Source organism: Pelophylax lessonae, assembly GCF_965119305.1.
Source record: "Pelophylax lessonae genome assembly, chromosome: 2".
Taxonomy (NCBI): domain Eukaryota; kingdom Metazoa; phylum Chordata; class Amphibia; order Anura; family Ranidae; genus Pelophylax; species Pelophylax lessonae.
The window spans coordinates 96,007,158-96,027,909 of NC_138769.1; the positions used below are offsets into that span (position 1 = coordinate 96,007,158).

The 20,752-nt window shown below is 45.4% G+C and overlaps 1 protein-coding gene across 2 annotated transcripts in view; it reads right to left on the reverse strand.

Annotated features, from left to right (window-relative positions):
- The window catches only part of TIAM1 (TIAM Rac1 associated GEF 1), a 588,418-nt gene that overhangs the window by 115,785 nt on the left and 451,881 nt on the right, over positions 1-20,752 (reverse strand). For both annotated transcript variants that reach the window (XM_082245498.1, XM_082245499.1), the window contains one exon: positions 14,079-14,291. In XM_082245498.1, the coding sequence (XP_082101624.1) occupies positions 14,079-14,291 (213 nt within the window). The remainder of the gene's footprint in view (positions 1-14,078; positions 14,292-20,752) is intronic.

Genomic DNA, 20,752 nt, shown 5'->3' on the forward strand with positions numbered 1-20,752 from the left:
AACATTCTTAAAAAAAAAACGTAAAAAATCAGGTTTTTTAACATTTTAGGCCAATTTGTTTTCTGCTACAAATTGTTGGTTAAAAAAAAAAAAGAAAAAAAAAAAATCGCAATAAGCGTATTTTGATTGGTTTGTGCAAAAGTTATCGCGTCTAGTAACTACGGGAAAGATTTTGCAGGACTGCTACATTGCGGCGCACAGATCGGACCCCTAACTGACATTTTTGACACTTTTTGGGGGGACCAGTGACATTACTACAGTAATCAGTGCTAAAAAATATGCACTGTTACTGTAATACTGACACTGGCAGGGAAGGGGGTTAACAGTGTGGGTGATCAAGGGGTTAAATGTTAGCCTAGGGGAGTGGTTCTAACTGTGGGGGGGGCTGGCTTGTGAAATGATCATAGAGACCTGTGATCCTATATAGAAGGGTCACAGGGGCTCTGTGATCATTCCAGAGAGAACGGCCAGCTGTGTTTACAACAGCCGACCGTCCTCTCTAAGCAGGGGAAGGATCGCGGGTGTCAGGCAGCAATCGGAGCCACCTGCCCCGTGCATTGGAGTCCCCGTTGCCGCGTGGTGCGCTCGTCCCCTAGCTGCAGGCGCACGACCGATGTAGGTCTACGTCAATTTGCGCAGGAGAGCCGCCCTGACGCAGTAAATCGGCGGCGGCTGGTCGAGAACAGGTTTGAAAAAAGCTTAAAGAGATTCTAAAGTCTCCTTTTTTTTGTTAAAAATGTAGCAGTATAAATTATGGTCAAAATGTATGAAGAAAATTTACTTATTTGCAAACTTTTATAACAGAAACTAAGTAAAATTAATTTTTTTTTTTTTTTTTTTTAATTCGGTCTTTTCTTATAGTGCAAAAAATAAATAACCTAGTAGTGATTACATACCACCAAAAAAAAAAAAAAAAGCTATTTGTGTGAAGAAAATGGTACAAATTCCATATGGGTACGGTGTTGCATGACTGGGTAATTGTCATTCAAAGCGTGACAGCTCTGGAAGATGAAAATTGGCCTGGGCAGGAAGGGGGTGAAAGTGCCTGGTATTGAGGTGGTTGAAAAAAAAAAAAAAACGAATGCAGCCACCACATTGAAGAACTGGTAAGCAGAAACGAGAGATGGCCAAATGTAGTCCAAAAAACACCAATGTGTAAATGTGGTCCCCGGGTTGCAAAGAAGATAGGGACTGTAGGTTTATTCTTAAGTTGTGGATGTGTGCTGCGTGTAGGGCTTCAATGGGCTTCCCTACCAGCAGAAATGCAGGGAAAGAAGTCCCTGACTAGGGTTGAGCGGACACCTAGATGTCCGTGTTCGACGGGTTCGGCCGAACTTTAAAAAAAAGTCCGGGTCCGTGTCCCGGACTTTTACCGAACTTTTCCCGGACACCGAACCCCATTGAAGTCAATGGGGACCCGAACTTTAAGGCACTAAAATGGCTCTAAAACACCAATGGAAAGGGCTAGAGTGCTGCAAATGGCAGCAAAACGTAGTTAAGAGCATGGCAAGTGCTCTGCAAACAAATGTGGATAGGGAAATAACTTAAAACAACAAAAAAAAAAACAGAAAAATAAAACAATGTTCTTCATCTCTGAAGGACGAGGCCCATAAGGAGTAGGAGGGAGGTTGAGGTGGTGGTGGATGTGGCGGTGTCATAGGCGTGCGCACAGGGTGTGCCTGGTGTACCTGGGCACACCCTAATCACCTAGGGCACATAGCATTATCGCTCTGTTTGCCAGTGAGGGGATGGGAAAGATCTCCCTCGCACCTGCTCTGCTCTATTTCTCTTTGCCAGCAGGGAGAGTAATGTATCGGGGCCATGTACATGTAGGCAAACACATGCATGTGTATTTCAACTTTGGGGTGCACACCCTAATGCAATAGGCTGCGCACACCTATGGGCGGTGTAGGTGGAAGCAGCGGTGGAGGAGGACCAGGGCCGGATTAAGAGCATCATGGTCTTGGTGCTGAGGATTTTGAAGGGCCTTAAGGGCCGTGCCTTGGCATGCACCCAGAGGAGGAAGGGTGCAGCCATGCATGCCTAATTCAACATGGGATGCTGTCTCTGAAGCCCATAAACGCATCCATGCATCGGCAACTGTCCCTCCTTGTCCGGCCTTCGCGCTGTGTGGGGAGGTTCTGAGGGTGCTGCCTGGGGAAGCGAGCATAGAAGCCAGACTTCTGTGTTTACAAGTGACAGAAGAGCGGTCACAGTGAATATGGCCAACCCGGGGCCTATATAAAAGGTAGGGGCCTGCATGGAGCTGCAGCTCCAATAGCCCCTACGTTAATCTGGCCCTGAGGAGGAGGACGAGGTAGCCAACACTGCTTCTTTTCACAAATTTTAAATGAGGGTACACCCCAAAAGAGTGAGAAAGAGCAAAAATGGAACAATGGCTGGGTAAGGTCGGTATCCATTGCTATTCTGCACAAGGTACGGAAAAGTCCCGTGGGATCCATGCCTGGTTCATTTTAATGAACGTGAGCTTGTCCACATTGTCTCTGGACAGGCGGCTGCGCTTGTCTGTTATAACACCCCCAGCCGTGCTAAATACCCGTTCAGATAATACACTGGCTGCAGGGCACGCCAGCACCTCCAAGGCGTAAAGGGCAAGCTCAGGCCATGTGCCCAATTTGGAGACCCAGAAGTTGAAGGGGGCAGACCCCTCATTCACTACATGTAGGCGTGTGCACACATACTGCTCCACCATGTTGGTAAAATGCTGCCTCCTGCTAAGACATTCCATCTGAGCTGCTGGTGCTGCTGTTTGTTGTGGCGTGCTGACAAAGCTTTTCCACATTTCGGCCATGCTAACCCTGCCTTCTGAGGTGCTGGCGGTGCCCTGGTTGAGTTGGCGACCTCCTCCTCCTCCTCCTCTGCCTTGTGCTTCCACTGTGGCCCCGCTGTCAGATGGGAATGCCAGCAGCATCGCGTCTACCAGCGTGCGCTTGTACTCGCGCATCTTGCGATCGCGCTCCAGTGAGTGAATTAAGGACGGTACGTTGTCCTTGTAACGGGGATCCAGCAGCGTGGCCACCCAGTAATCAGCACAAGTTAGAATGTGGGCAACTCGGCGGTCGTTGTGGAGACACTGCAGCATGTAATCGCTCATGTGTGCCAGGCTGCCCAGAGGCGACGAAAGGCTGTCCTCTGTGGGAGGTGTATTGTCCGTGTCCTCTGTATCCCCCCAGTCACGCACCAGTGATGGCCATGAGCTGGCCTGGGTGCCACCCTGCTGTGAACATGGTTCCATCTCCTCCTCCAGCTCCTCATCCTCCAGAACTGTGCCCCTGCTGGACAATTGTGTCCCTGGCGTTTGTGTGTGCAGGAACCCACCCTCGGAGCCCCTTGCGAATGACTGCCCTGAAAGCCTTTGAAATGTTACCTCTTCATCCTCCTCCTCCTCATCCTGTGCCACATCCTCTTCCATCATCGCCCGAATTGTTTTTTCAAGGAGGCATAGAAGTGGGATAGTTAAGCTGAGAACGGCGTCATTGCCACTGGCCATGTTGGTGGAGTACTCAAAACAGCGCAACAAGGCACACAGGTCTCGCATGGAGGCCCAGTTATTGGTGGTGAAGTGGTGCTGTTCCGTAGAGCGACTCACGCGTGCGTGCTGCAGCTGAAACTCCACTATGGCCTGCTGCTGCTCGCACAGTCTTTCCAGCATGTGCAAGGTGGAGTTCCACCTTGTGGGCACGTCACATATGAGGCGGTGAGCGGGAAGGCCGAAGTTACGCTGCAGCGCTGCCAGGCGAGCAGCAGCAGGGTGAGAACGCCGAAAGTGCGCACAAACGGCCCGCACTTTCTGCAGCAGCTCTGACATATCGGGGTAGTTTTTAAGGAACCTCTGCACCACCAAATTCAGCACATGCGCCAGGCAAGGGATGTGCGTCAAACCGGCTAGGCCCAGAGCTGCTATGAGATTTCTCCCGTTATCGCACACCACCAGGCCGGGCTTGAGGCTCGCTGGCAGCAACCACTCATTTGTTTGCTGTTCCATGCTCCTCCACAACTCCTGCGCGGTGTGTGGTTTGTCCCCCAAACAGGCAAGTTGTAAAACTGCCTGCTGTCGTTTACCCCTGGCCGTGCTGAAGTTGGTGGTGAAGGTGTTACGCTGTCCGGATGAGGAGGCGGTAGAGGATGAGGAAGCGGAGTAGGAGGAGTTAGGAACAGGAGGCAAACTGAAGCGCCCTGCAATCCTCGGTGGTGGAAGGACATGCGCCAAATTGCTATCCGCCTTAGGCCCATCCGCCACTGCATTTACCCAGTGTGCCGTTAGGGAGATATAACGCCCCTGACCGTGCTTACTGGTCCACGTATCGGTAGTTAGGTGGACCTTGGCACAGATGGCGTTGCGCAGTGCACACCTGATTTTTTCCCCCACTTGGTTGTGTAGGGAAGGGATGGCTTGCCTGGAAAAGTAGTGGCGGCTGGGCACGACGTACTGTGGGACAGCCACCGACATAAGGTTTTTAAAACTGTGCGTCTCCACCAGACGGAATGACAGCATTTCAAAGGCCAATAATTTTGAAATGCTGGCATTCAGGGCCAGGGATCGCGGGTGGGTAGGGGGGTACTTCCTCTTCCTCTCAAGTGTTTGGGAGATGGAAATCTGAACGCTTCCACGGGACATTGTGGAGATGGTTGTTGGTGACCCAGGTGGTGGTGTTGCTGACAGATCGTCTGTTTGCGGGGTGGCAGGTGCCGGTATCACTACAGATGTGGCTGGAGCGGCCGAGACTGCAGCAGAAGAGGAAGCAGGATGAGCCAGAGACGTTTCTTGGTTTTGAAGGTGTGTACTCCACTGCAGCTCGTGCTTTGCACTTAGATGCCTGATCATGCAGGTTGTGCTCAGGTTGAGAAGGTTTATGCCTCGCTTCAAGCTCTGATTGCACAGGGTGCAAACCACTCGTGTCCTGTCATCAGCACATTTTCTAAAGAACTTCCACGCTAGAGAACTCCTTTGAGCTGACTTTGGTGCGCTCGTTCCCTTGCTGCGTTGGGTAGTAGCGGGCGTAGTGTCTAGGGCACGGCCGCTCCGCTTCTGCACCCTGCTCCCTCTTCTGCTGTGCTGGTGGCTCTGTGCGACCACCGCCTCTTCCTCCAAACTACTCAGGTCACCTGCATGACGTTCATTCCATGTGGGGTCGAGGACCTCATCGTCCTCCACATCATCTTCCACCCAGTCTTCACCCCTGCCCTCCTTGTCGGTCTCCACAATGCTGAACGCCGCAGCAGTTGGCACCTGCGTTTCGTCATCATCGGAGACGTGCTGCGATGATCCTTGCATGTACTCATCTTGAGAAATAAGTGGTTGGGCATCGCTGCACTCAATCTCTTCCACTTCTGGGGCAGGGCTAGGTGGATGGTCCTGGGAAACCCTGCTGACAGAGTCATCAAAAAGAAGAAGAGACTGCTGTATGGCTTGGGGCTCAGACTGCTTGCCTGATTTGCAAGGGGGTGAGGTGAAAGACGGTTGGACATCGGCTGCAGGTGCCAACTGTGACCTTTCTGCAGTAGACTGGGTGGGAGACAATGTGAAGGAACTGGAGGCACTGTCAGCAGCAACCCAATCTACTATCGCCTCCACTTGTTCTGGCCTCATCACTTCTAGGGGCGTATGATGCCCTACCAAATACTGATGCAGGTTCTGTCACCTACTCACACTTGAGGAAGGTGTTTCACTTGTGCGTGTAGCTGGCACAGATCGACCACGTCCTCTCCTTGCAACAGGAGCTCTAGCAGCAGCACCACCACGACCCAGGCCACGGCCCCTATTTGACGCTCTCCTCATATTTCTGAAATTTAAGATCTTGCCCTAGAAAGGTCTTTATTGAATAGCGGAACAAAAGAACAACAGTATCGCACGGGTGTATCTCACAGTCAAATATGCAAACTATGCCGCAATTTAATGTTTTTTACACCAAAAGGGTGTGTATTGAATAGCGGAATAGGATAAAAAACTGTGTATCTCACACGTACAAACACAGACTAGGCCCGATTAAATTTTTTCCTACCCTAAAGGGAGGATGAGGAAGAGGAGTATGGAACAGGCAGCACCCTCAAATCTTCAGAAGTATGAGATGAACCCCAAAAACTTGGAAAGGTGGATCTCACACGTACCGACACAGACTATTCCGCAATTTAATTGAGCCCCAAAGGTTTTTATTGAATAGCGGAATAGGAAATATGATCAAAAAAAAGTGTATGTTTTTCACACGTACAGAAGCACACTAGGCCCCAATTACTATTGTTTGTACACCTAAAAGGATGGATGAGGAGGAGGAGGAGGAGTATAGAACAGGCAGCACCCTCAAAGCTTCAGAAGTATGAGATGAACCCCAAAAACTTGGAAAGGTGGATCTCACACGTACCGACACAGACTATTCCGCAATTTAATTGAGCCCCAAAGGTTTTTATAGAATAGCGGAATAGGAAATATGATCAAAAAAAAGTGTATGTTTTTCACACGTACAGAAGCACACTAGGCCCCAATTACTATTGTTTGTACACCTAAAAGGATGGATGAGGAGGAGGAGGAGGAGTATAGAACAGGCAGCACCCTCAAAGCTTCAGAAGTATGAGATTGTGTTCACTGTACCCCACAAAGATTGTGTTCACTGTACCCCACAAAGATTGTGTTCACTGTACCCCACAAAGATTGTCTTCACTGCACCCCACAAAGATTGTCTTCACTGCACCCCACAAGGATGGTCTTCACTGCACCCCACAAGGATTGTCTTCACTGCACCTCACAAAGATTGTGTTCACTGTACCCCACAAAGGTTGTGTTCACTGCACCCCACAAAGGTTTTGTTCACTGCACCCCACAAAGATTGTGTTCACTGCACCCCACAAAGGTTTTGTTCACTGCACCCCACAAAGGTTGTGTTCACTGTACCCCACAAAGATTGTGTTCACTGTACCCCACAAAGGTTTTGTTCACTGTACCCCACAAAGGTTTTGTTCACTGTACCCCACAAAGATTGTGTTCACTGTACCCCACAAAGATTGTGTTCACTGTACCCCACAAAGATTGTGTTCACTGTACCCCACAAAGGTTTTGTTCACTGTACCCCACAAAGGTTTTGTTCACTGCACCCCACAAAGATTGTGTTCACTGTACCCCACAAAGGTTGTGTTCACTGCACCCCACAAAGGTTTTGTTCACTGCACCCCACAAAGGTTTTGTTCACTGCACCCCACAAAGATTGTGTTCACTGCACCCCACAAAGATTGTGTTCACTGTACCCCACAAAGGTTTTGTTCACTGCACCCCACAAAGATTGTGTTCACTGTACCCCACAAAGGTTTTGTTCACTGCACCCCACAAAGATTGTGTTCACTGTACCCCCCAAAGATTTTGTTCACTGCACCCCACAAGGATTGTCTTCACTGCACCCCACAAGGATTGTCTTCACTGCACCCCACAAGGATTGTCTTCACTGCACCCCACAAAGGTTTTGTTCACTGCACCCCACAAAGATTGTGTTCACTGTACCCCACAAAGGTTTTGTTCACTGCACCCCACAAGGATTGTCTTCACTGCACCCCACAAGGATTGTCTTCACTGCACCCCACAAGGATTGTCTTCACTGCACCCCACAAAGGTTTTGTTCACTGCACCCCACAAAGATTGTGTTCACTGTACCCCACAAAGGTTTTGTTCACTGCACCCCACAAAGATTGTGTTCACTGTACCCCACAAGGATTGTCTTCTCTGCACCCCACAAAGATTGTGTTCACTGTACCCCACAAAGATTTTGTTCACTGCACCCCACAAGGATTGTCTTCACTGCACCCCACAAGGATTGTCTTCACTGCACCCCACAAAGATTGTGTTCACTGCACCCCACAAAGGTTTTGTTCACTGCACCCCACAAAGATTGTGTTCACTGCACCCCACAAGGATTGTCTTCTCTGCACCCCACAAAGATTGTGTTCACTGTACCCCCCAAAGATTTTGTTCACTGCACCCCACAAGAATTGTCTTCACTGCACCCCACAAGGATTGTCTTCACTGCACCCCACAAAGATTGTGTTCACTGTACCCCACAAGGATTGTCTTCACTGCACCCCACAAAGATTGTGTTCACTGTACCCCCACAAAGGTTTTGTTCACTGCACCCCACAAAGATTTTGTTCACTGCACTCCAAAAGGATTGTGTTCACTGCACCCCAAAAAGATTGTGTTCACTGCAGCCCACACACAGAAAAATGGATGTGGATCACTGACACCTGCCTATCTCCTATCCCACACCACACAGCAATATCGATTGTAGTTTGTAGAACACACTTTCCCTAAAATTCAGCAGACTCTGTCCCTAACAGGATTGAGAAGAGATCGTAGATCAGGAGAACTAAGTGCAGACCCCACCCCACACAGCAATATCGATTGTAGTTTGTAGAACACTCTGACCCTAAAATTCAGCAGCAGCCTCTCCCTAACAGGATTGAGAAGAGATCGTAGATCAGGATTGAGTGCAGACCCCAACCCCTACACAGCAATATCGATTGTAGTTTGCAGAAGACACTGACCCTATAATTCAGCAGACTCTATCCCTAAAATGCCTACAACTCGCCCTGCCTAAACACTCCGACCTGTCCCTCAATTCTATCCGGACACAAATGGTTTTTTCCTGCCCATCTTTCCCTAATCAGCAGCCAGCACGTTGATGTGTGCTCTGTCCCTGATCTAAGCAGCATAATGACGCCGCTGCGGCTGCCTCGAACTTATAAAGACTTGGTCACATGCTTCAGACGGCCAATCACAGCTACTGAGACATTTGCAGGCATGGCTGGGATGGCTTAAGGCACACCAGTTAAACGATTGTTGATTGGCTGTTGAAAGCCCGCCATGAAAAGAGCGCCAAAGCATGCAAAACCCGGAAATAAAACGACCGAACACGGATTTTTACCCGAATATACAGTAAAGTGTCCGTGTTCGGGTAACAAAAATCCAATTATTCGGTACGAACACGAATAATACAGTCCGTGTTCGCTCAACACTATCCCTGACCCTTTTTTAAACTTGTGCAGCACCCAAAGCACCCCATGTTTGCCAAAGAGCAGAGTATTTGTCTGTGTGGCAGGAACGAGCACGATTCTGCACGTGTTCTGCGATACACAGTAACGTGAATCAAACCTTGGGCAGGGGTGCCTCAAGACTGAAAATACGCTTCAAGGGCGCCCCAACTGAATAACGATTGAGAAACACTGGTCTACCCTACACCCCCATCTTTGCAGCATTATAGATCAACAGGTCCTCTTTAAAAACAGTTTATTTTCTGCATGTCTGCCTTGCAAACAATGTGGATGTATTCACTGAAAGTAAAAGTTAGTAAAAGGTGTTTCTTCCCCCGCATTGTAATGAAGCATCACGAGAACATTCAGTTATGAAGCCGACATATAAAACGATTGTTCGCTCTAACTACACAACAACAAAAGCCACAAGTAGATAAAATCACCTAGGCAACAGCTAGCCAGCAGGATAAAAAAAAATTAAAATAAAAAAACAGACAAACCACACAAAAAGGAAGTGGATGGTGGACCCCACCCCCCTGGCCAGGACATTGAGGGACTCACCACTGTCAGAGATTAGCTGCGCAAACCACTGATCCAGAAAAGCTGCCACTTCAAGAGAAGTCGATCGACCTATTAACTTTGGTTGAGCCGAGATGGCCACACACTGATTGAAATTCTGTGGGGTCTTTAGCCGGCTGATTAAGAGTCACGGGGGAGCACAAGTAAACGCACTCCTGTGATCCAGAAAAGTAGTATGGCCAAAAAAAGCTTTGCCCATACTTCTCTTCTGACCAAGTTTCAATTAGTGTTGACACCCACCGACACCTGCCAACAGCTTGTTTAAATTGACAGCCGAAATTCCTATTGAGATCTAAAAACCCAATTCCAAAAGAGTTTGGACGCTGTGTAAAATATACATAAAAACAGAATGAAATGATTTGCAAATCCCATAAACCCAAATTTATTCACAATATAAAATAGAAAAACATATCAAAATGTATAAACTGTAAAAATTGATCATTTTAAGAAAAAAATAAGGTAATTTCGAAATTGATGGTAGCAACACCTTCCAAAAAAGTTGGGACAGGGCCATGTTTAGCACGGTGTAACAACCTCTTCTTTTACCAACACTCTGTAACATCTGGGAACTGAGGAGACCATTCGCTGGAGTTTTGGGGGAGGAATGTTGTCCCAATCTTGCCTGATCTAGGATCCATTCTTGCCTGATATAGGATTCTAAATGCCTAATAGTTCTGGGCAGGGCTTTTTTTCTCAGAGAATAGGTGCAGGAACTCCCCCTTCTAAGTTACTTTGTGTCTCCGCCCGCTACCCACTTCCGAGCACTAACCCTTGGTTCCACCCCTTCCAAACTCCGAGCACTGACCCTTGGTTCCACCCCTTCCAACCTCCGAGCACTGACCCTTGGTTCCACCCCTTCCAGCCTCTGAGCACCAACCCTTGATTCCACCCCTTCAAACCTCTGAGCACTGACCCTTGGTTCCACCCCTTCCAACCTCTGAGCACTGACCCTTGGTTCCACCCCCTACCCAGCTTCCAGTACAGCCCCTTTTAGAGAATATAGAGCGAAGTATAATTTTGTATTGGAATGTATAGGATTAGGTTATAACAAGAAAAGCAATAAAATAGATCCCCCACAGCCAGCAGCAATAGACCCCCCCCAGCAGCAAAAGATCTCCCAGCAGCCAACATCAATAGACTCTCTAGCAGCCAGCAACAGTGGACCCCTCCCTAAACAGGAATCTCAATTTTAGCAACAAATAACACTCAGTATCAAAAGATCCACCACCAGCAACAATAGATTACCATGCAACAATAGATCTCCCAGCAGCCAGCATCAGTAGACCCTCCAGCACCCATTGGAGGTGCCGGAACTGCGTTCCCCCACGTTACCGCTGAAAAAAAGCCCTGGTCCTGGGTCTTTGTCATATTTTTTGCTCCAAGATGCAACATGAGGTCTTCAAATGGTGAAAGGTCTGGACTGCGGGCAGGCCAGTTAAGCACCTGGACTCTTCTACTATGAAGCCATGCTGGTGTCATGACAGTAAGCATTGTCCTGCTGAAATATGCAAGGCCTTCCTGGATAAGAGCATATGCTGCTCGAAAACCTGGATATATCTTCCAGCACTGAAAAGTTCAGAAAGATACTTTTGTATCGGAGTGCTGATAACAAGCTGAAAGCTCCCTCTCATCTTTAGTCTGGAGGACGCGGCGCTCATGCTTGCTGAAAAGAATGTCAAATTTTAATTCATCTGGCCACAGAACAGTTTTCCACATTTCAAAAGACCATTTTAAATGATCTTGCCATTGCCATTTTTGCAAGTAAAAAAGTGATTTTTGGAAGTATTCCTGAGCCCAAGCAGTGATGTCCATCACAGAATCATGCCTGTTTTTGATGCAGTGCCACCTGAGGGTCCAAAGATCACGGGCATGCAATATTGCGTTATGGCCTTGTCCTTTACGCACAGAGATTTCTCCAGATTCTCAGAATCTTTTCATATGTACTGTAGATGACATTTTTAAAGTCTTTGCAATTCTATGTTGAGGAACATTGTTCTGATGTTGTTTGACAACTTTTAGAGGCAGCTTTTCACCGATTGGTGAACCTTTGCCCATCTTTTCTTCTGAGAAACTCAGACTCTCTAAGATGCTCTTTTTTAACCCAAACAGGTTACTGACCCGATACCAATTTACCTTCGTAGTTGCAAAATGTTCTTCCAGTTTTTCCTTGTTAGTACCGCTTACTTTTCCAGCTTTTTTTGCCCTGTCCCAACTTTTTTGAAACGTGTTGCTGCCATCAATTTCGAAATTACCTTATTTTATTTTATTTTATTTTTTAAATGATCCATTTTCTAATTTTAAACATTTGATAGGTTTTCTATTTTATATTGTGAATAAATATGGGTTTATGGGATTTAGAATTTGGAAATAATTGCAGTCTGTTTTTATGTAGATTTTACACAGTGTACCAACTTTTTTGGAATTGGGGTTGTAGGTTTAGCTGAAGGGTGCTTGAAGAGGTTTAAAAGCTATGCAAATGCTTGCTGTACACACTGATCTTTTACAAACTAAAGCTTGTGTATAAAGGCCTAGGAGGGATATTCATATAAACCCATGGTTTGCACTCTACACATGAATGGAAACATTGTAGTATTGGGACAGTGCCAAATCTAGACTAAATCCCAAATAAAATAATTGGAACATCACTGGCTTCTGAATCCTATGGAGCACAAAGCAAGTTAAAGTGTACAGCAGTGCTTTATAAAAATGTAGTCGTGGGCCAGAGGACCCACTAGGAAGTCCCAGAGGCCCCCTGCCCCAACCATGCTCTTCCGACACCCCCCCCCCTTTTTTCATCCCCTCCCTAACCTCCAACCTCAGACTGACCCTCGCTTTGACCCTAGCTCCTTACACCTGGTATCAGGACACTTCTGATGTTTTACCCGGTACCTTGCTCATTAGAATTCTATACCTTTTCTCCTTATCCCCCCTCCTTATTCAACCTGGTATATTTCTGGATTACATTCGCTTATATTATTGATACGGTTTACTGTATCCAACCACCTTGGATGTGTTGGTTGGTTCTATACCCTAAAACAACTGCGATACTTATGTCATGAAAATCTGTTTCTGTCTATTTTACCGCTAATTGTAGAATGGTTTTGTACTGTCTTTTTTTTTTTTTTTAAATCCTTACTTTCACATATTCAAAGAGATAAGCCAATAATCAACTGTCCATTCTTTCATAAATAACAATCTTACAAAAAAAAAAAAAAGTAGGTGGTAGTTTCATTAGAAAAGCAGCAGAAAAATCCATATCACAGCTTTACAAATGGGCCCTTTTAGGTAAGTATACATGAGCTGCTACAGCACAGCCTGTTCAGAAGTTAATTGTCCATCTAGCCACTATGGTTTGTGCTCCCAAGGCTCAAACCTGTGTTTGTCCGTTTTGAAGACAGGAATGGGCACACATCCAAATAAAAAGGCATACATCCCACTTTGATACTTTCCACTGCACTCAGAGGATCCAATCAACCCTACTGTCAGGTTGGGCCAGGCATTGCTGTACAGGCTTTGCGAGGAACCAGTAGAGCTCAGGTGCTCTTATCCTTTACTTCATAAGAATGGGCATTCCTGTAAGAATTTAGGTAAGCACAACCTGTCCCACCCAAGCCCATAAGAAAACATCTACTCTCTAAGGCCCTGAACATCAGAGAAGACCCAGTGAAAAGTTCAAACTGTAACCAACTCTATCAATAGATTTATATCATTTAGATATACCTTAAACAAAGCCTGACTGAGTGGACCTAGATGTATACCTGCTTGAAATGAAAATGACATAGTATCAGACGAATATTGCAACTACTTAACCCCACCCACCCTACTAACCGCTGCGGGTTGATAACCGCAATCCTAGTGTCTGTTGGGTCGTTACTTGCCCATGTCCCTTTATGCTCATCCCTACACTGTATTACTTCCTCTATATACCTGATCTTCCCCTCCTGTCTTTCTCCTTTACCCATGTCTCCCTTTCCTTCTCTTCTTTCCTACCTGGTACCCTCTACTGTTGACCTACCTTAATAGGCCCTCCATAACAGCCCCCGAACCATCTTGCCTCCCTCCTGTCCGAGTTTCACTCCTTGCCACGAGAGGGCCTCCCCTTTGACCCTTTTTCAACTGAGTACCATAAGGAAGACCCATCCTTGTCCGGGAGGTCTTTTCCTCGGTCCGGACACAGCATGATCCCCACGGGGGTGTCTGGGCCCTGGGGGGGATCCTTCCAGACGCTGCATACCCTTGTCAGCCCCCTATTTGGTTGCACTGGGTCCCCACTATAAGCTTTAGTCCCTTATATATCTAAAGCTAAAGGGTCTTTTATATTTTTCTTGTTACGTCTTATCTTTATGCTGCATTACGAACTGTTACATGCATGTTATGCACTTCGTGACCTTCGTATGTCGTTATGTATTTTGGGTTTGCAAAATCTTAATAAAATGTTTTGAAAGAAAATGACATAGTATTCTTCTTACCTCGACTGCTGGCAAACAGATTGCAATCATTAGAATCAGCCTCAGATCGGCGCGGCGGTGCCTCCATCAGAGCCCGGTTCTCCTCCAACTCAGGATAGGTACGGACAGCAAGGCACAGTAACGGTTTGGCCAGGACATGTTTTAGCATCGCAGAGTTGAGATCTCGTGCTGTGGCTGAATTAATCTCCATCACCTCATCTCCTATTTTCAAACCTGAAATGGCAAGCAATTTACATTATGGGGACTATTCTTTCCCATTGGTCTGCATATAGCTAATATACTGTACAGCCTCTTTGCTTTTTATAGATTTATTCAGTCTCAAAATAGATTCAACAGTCTCTGAAAGAAAAAAATATTTTTGAAAAAAATGTGGATTTTCTTTTCTTACTGTGCTTTTTTATTAATTTAAAACAGAAATGATTCATTCATGCACATGTAACACAAAATATACCACTATGGGGGAATTCAATAAAGCTGCTGCGCCAATTTTCTGGAGCTAATTGCACTTTATGTGTTGCGCCTAGTTCAAAAAACATCTGCAACAGTTTTGGTTTTGACAGCAACTCGTGTGCCAATTTCAGATGGTTCTAATTTGCTCCACTTCTATATTGTTTCGTAAAACCTGCGCCAAATTCAAAACAAAACACCAATCGTTGGTATCTTATAATAGTGAAGCTAATTAAGGCCAACTTTTGGCGTAGAGAGACAAATTTTGTCAAAGTGTCTCACATGCGTTCTAAAAGTGTTGTAGCATGCACCAAATTCAAGTACAAGTTCTAGATTGGCCACATGCAAGATACTTTTTCAAAATTTGTCTGCGCCAGTTTTTCTGAATTCCAGGGTGCATCTTTTCTGCCCCTCTCTCTACGTTGAAAGGTTTTTATTTATATATGCAGAAAAGGGAACCAAATCCTATAAAAAAAAACCTTTTGGTGCCAGGTTCTAGCCCATTTCTAGCTGGCTGGGATTGCATGGCATGGGGAAAGGAACTGCGTTCATATAAATGCCTGCAGGGGGCGCCTTTGGAGCAGTTTTGCTCTATATTTATATTCTATAAATATGTGCTGTACAGAAAGAATATGAAAGCACCTAACCCCGAAGACTAAATTGCCTGAGTATGTGACTAAGCCAAACAGCACAACTAAACTTTAACTTTGCTAAATAAATTCCAGGTACATCAAGACAAAGTCTTACAAGTTACTTTTGCTTTGTTAAACAGCCTCAGCCTGTTTCTTACAAACATGCAAAAGCTTGTTAACACAGAAATCTCCATGAATGCATTTCAAGAGGCAATAAGAGAAGATGTACAGCAGGCTCTCACTTTAAAGTGGTTGTAAACCATAGACATGAAATATGAACAAAGCATAACCCTCTATAGTGTGTACGTCTCTCAATCCAGAGCATTGTCATTTCTGTCTCCTGCCCTGTTCTTCTCCTATCTGCATGTGTCACTTCTGACAGGTTTTCCTGACACCAAAAGATAAATGTTGACATGGGAGAGAGCTCCAGCACACAGCCTGAGATTTGACAGCCTCAACTCCCACTGTTCCTGTGTGCTATGTGAAGGGGGTGTGTCTCTTCCTTCCAATCAGCTCTCCAGTGTGTACATTCTGCTCTCCAGCCCCTGCCTTTATGACAGCTTAGACAAGCTTTTTAAAATTGTGAACTTTGAATGAAGAGAAGACTGCAGATAAACAGGTAAAACTTATGTAGGAGGATTTGTTTCATCTTTGTGTATCACCTTAGGCCAGTTATTTCATGTAAGGGTTTACAACCACTTAAGGGGTGGTTCTAAAGGCAGAAGGTGGTTCTAAAGGCAGAAGGTTTTTTTATCCTAATGCTTTCTATGCATTAAGATACAATGTCTTCTGTGTGCAGCAGCCCCCACATTACTTACCATCTCGATCCAGCGATGTCCATGAGAGCCTCGGCTGTCCAATTCTCTCGATCCTCATTGGCTGAGACACAGCAGCGACACCATTGGCTCCAGCTTCTGTCAATCAAAGTCAGTTAGGCAATGAGGGGAGAAGGGGGGGGGGGCAAACCACAGCTCAGTGTCTGAACGGATACACAGAGCTGCAGCTTGGATCATGTGCCCCCCATAGCAAGTTGCTTGCTGTGGGGGCGCTCAAAGGAAAGGAGGGGCCAGGAGCGCCAAAGGAGGGACATAAGAGGAGGATCGAGGCTGCTCTGTGCAAAAGCATTGTACAAAGCAGGTAAAAGATAACATGTTATTTTTATAGTGAAAAATAAAAAAAAAGAGACTTTATAACCATTTTAAGGCTAGGCCCACGCCATGTATGTTGCGTTTAGCGCACATACGGGTTGATTAAAGTGCAGTTGCATTCATTTTCCCCAGAGCTTATTCAAGGTGGTGAAGCTCTGCTGATTTCTATCATCCAATCAAGTGCAAGCAAAAATCTTTTTTTTTTTTCCCTTGCACCTGATTGAGCATTCTTTACTGAGTGAAGCTTCACCACATTCACCGGGTAAAATGAGTGCAACTGCACTTGCAAAGGGCACAGTCTATTTTGCCTTTAGTATATCAACCCCACTGAGCGTTAAATGCACTTGCGTGTAATTTTTTTTTTTTTGTTTTTGTTTTTTTTTTTAAATGCGCTGTATTGCATTTTTGTTTTTTGCAGCAGGATTCTTATTACTATTTTTCTTGGTTTTATTCTGCATTATGTTACGACGTGCTGTAAAGCATTGCATTGTGTCGAGCAGTCTTTAAATGTAGCAGGTCCTGTTTTCACCCAGCGCACACCAATGCAGCATGTTGGCGTGAACTGGACCCATTGAAAACAATTGCATTTTACTTGGAGAAGACACAGCCACACTCCAAAGACGTCACTCTGACCGATGTTCTCACATCCTCCTGGAGATTGGGTGCTGAACCAAGCATAAAGAGAAGACACAACCGCACTCTTCTACAGAGTTAAAATGACAGTTCCCGCCAGTGGACTGCCCACTAACATTTAACCCAAGGTGATCTTAATACCATAAAAGCTTGCCTTGGGTGAAACTGGTAAGCTGGGCAGTCCATAGGCGGGACTGTCATTTTGGCTCATCCAAGTGTGGCTGGGTCTTCTCTTTATGCTTTCAGAGCACAGACAGCTCCATTTGGTCCAGCGTCCAATCTCCAGGAGGTTGTGAGAACATAGCTTTGGAGTGGAGGACAATTTCCCCTCCGATAATGTAATTTTTCTTATTCTTGTTTTAAGCAACACAGCCCAACATACATGGCGTGAATGAGCCCCAAACAAGCCGCCAACAAGTATCAACAATTGCAGAAGCTGAAAGTCTGATAGTAGCTTGTTTTTGAGTAGCTTGTTAAAGAAGGGTTTATCGGTATCACTTTTTTTTTTTACCCTTGCCATTTGCCTTGGTGAACATGGTCACCAGAACTAAAAGTAAGAAAAATCCAAATTTTTGCAAGGTCATCTGAATACAGGACACTTGCTATGCTAAAAAAAAACTATCTAACAAAGAATTTCCCTTACTTTAGAGTGTTTATTCAAAACTTCTTTATGTGTCAATGGGACAGGAAGTGAAAGGAAAATTTCATAATGAGAAAATGGTGTAATAAAAACTTTACAGGGTTAACCCTTTTCTATTCTATCTGAAAAAAAAGTTTGGGCTTTTTTATATACTTGAAGCTTAGGTGTACAAGGCCTAAGGGGGTTTGCAAGTTAATGACTGGAATCTACAATCGCTTTATCTGCAGGTAAAACTCCGTAGTATGGCAGATTGGAGTACCATAGGCAACCATTGAGCTACTATGCCTGAAAGTTGGACAATGGAACGCAAAAAAGAGGTCTCCTTTAATATGCACACTACTTAGTGTGCCAGATTTTTGGCAGCCATTCTCCCTGAAACTGAGAACTTCTTCTCTTACAGCAAAATAGGGGAAGGGACAGACAGGGCAACTGCTCTGGTGTAGTATGTCAATGTAAACCTTTATTAAAACAAAGTAAAAAGACCCTACTCACAAAGGTAGATGCATCAGCAGCAATTAAGGGCAAAACTATGCGCCGCTGTCGGTGCACTGTCCCAAACCACATAGGGTATCAGTACATAACCCAGCGTCCACCTAATGCCCCAGTGTAGAAAAGGTCCACCACAAGGATGACACCACCAGGAGATTTAGGTCGCAACAGGACATGTTATCCCTTCCTCCTCTTTTTTTCTTCACATAGGTGCATACCCTCCTCCGTGGTTGACAGGACGATGCTTTTAGTCTAGGTTCACATCTATGCGGGCTGAGCACCTCTTTGGGAGATGGTCTTCTCTTATGGTAACACATTGCAGCTTTGTAAGGAAGAACTCCAACCCTCTATTTTACATTACTACATGCAGCATTATTTTCCCTGGAAGTTCTTTTAAATCTTTGCAAAATGTTAAAAAAATTAAAAACCTTGGCTCTATATTACTTTGCGCTCACTCCTCTAGTTGAGTGGCTCATTATATCCAGAGTAATTAGCTGAAAGGATAATTTTCATTTCTGTCATGTTTCAGTCTTCAAACAAAAAAACTTTCCCTTTCCATCTTATTGTATTGCCTCTGGCAGCGTCTTAATGACAATGGAAGAAAGGGAGAGAGGAAGAAGAGGCATCAAATTCTAACAAAAGCACAGATGTGCAGCACTCTACGGATTTTATTTCTTCTTGCTGCGGATCACGATAAAAAACTCCAATACAATGTAATTTATTTAAAGAAAAAAAAATAATCCTCTCTGGGCCAATTATATTATTACAAACTTTATTGCAGATTTGTACTGGACTCTCTTCTGAAGTTACTACCACCACAGTAACTCTAACACCCACTGCGGAGGATGAGAGGAGGGGGATCTGCGACTATTGTTAACGTGATCAGTGCTAGTGTAATAGGTGTGTGCTTTACACTTCTCCTAAGGATAGGCAGGGGGTTCTGCAAACTTCAACTCAAACCCTGTCCAGACTTCTGGGAAAAGCAGAAAGCCAATCCAACAAGCATGAAATTGGATTTGTGGGAATGGTTTGCATACAAACTGCATCCATTGCCCCTATAAATCTGTGCAAAAAAAGAAATGTAATGCTTTGGTCAGTAATATAATATCCCAGATGAATGTAGACAGAGAATGGAAATGTTAAATTCTGTAAAAAAAAAAAAATACAATAATAATAATAAAAAAATACCAGACAGTGCTGAATCTTGCCTGCCCCTACCTATTAGAAAATTTAGCTGCGGATCATAGTGATCGGCCAATAGAAGTCTATGCATATGTAGCACCACCTAGTGTGCAACTAATGTTGACCCATGGTAGTTGTGAAAGTCTGTAATTGGGTCAGGATACTCTAGGCCAGGCTGGAGGGTTCTACAGGGCAGGTCTCTCGTACCTACCACAGGTTCAGAAGCTTGGAGAAGCTTCTGGAAGTTAGTGGATGCAGGGTAGGAGGTCCTGATCTGCATACTTGGGAACCTGGCCAATCCCCAGGCCAAAGGCAATGGCAGGGTGGCTGTGACAGCCCTCAACTTTGGTGGAGCCTGAGCAGCAGGGGAGTCGGGTGGAAGATGGGAGTGCTGAGGTTGCTGTCATGATGCCTGGGAGGGGACCCCCCAGGCCTGCTTCCAGGCTGGAGCTGAGGAAAGGAAGGAGAGGAAGCCGAAGAGTGATCTCCATTACCTTTGGGCAGGCCTGCTGATAGAAATCATGCAGCCCCCTTAAGACTCACCCTCAACCCTACCCTTGGCACCACCCATGACCCGCCCCTGGCCCCTGCCAAAACCCCACCTTGAAACAGTGCAGGTTGTCGTCAAGTTATATTTTTTTCCAGCCAGTTATAAATTTGATTATCCAAAAGGAATACTGGTTTTCAGATAAGAACAGACCTCTTTAATAAATATACACACACATATATACATACATATATATATATATATATATATATATATATATATATATATATATATATATATACATATATATACACACACACATATACACATATACATATATTATATCTTTCCATGTGACAACACTGAAGAAATTAAACTTTGCTACAATGTAAAGTAGTGAGTGTACAGCTTGTATAACAGTGTAAATTTGCTGTCCCCTCAAAACAACAACACACAGCCATTAATGTCTAAACCGCTGTCAACAAAAGTTAGTACACCCCTAAGTGAATATGTACAAATTGGGCCCAAAATGTCAATATTTTGTGTGGCCACCATTATTTTCCAGCACTGCCTTGGGCATGGAGTTCACCAGACCTTCACAGGCTGCCACTGGAGTCTTCTTCCACTCGACCATGGCGACATCAAGGAGCTGGTGGATTTTAGAGACCTTGCTCTCCTTCACTTTCCATTTGAGGATGCCCCACAGATGCTCAATAGGGTTTAGGTCTGAAGACATACTTGACCAGTCCATCACCTTTACCCTCTGCTTCTTTACAAGGCAGTGGTCATCTTGGAGGTGTGTTTGGGGTCGTTATGTTGGAATACTGCCCTGCGCCCAGTCCCCGAAGGGAGGGGATCATGCTCTGCTTCACTATGTCACAGTACATGTTGGCATTTATGGTTCCCTCAATGAACTGTAGCTCCCCAGTGGTGGCAGCACTCATGCAGCCCCAAACCATGAAACTCCCACCACCATGCTTGACTGTAGGCAAGACAAACTTGTCTTTGTACTCCTC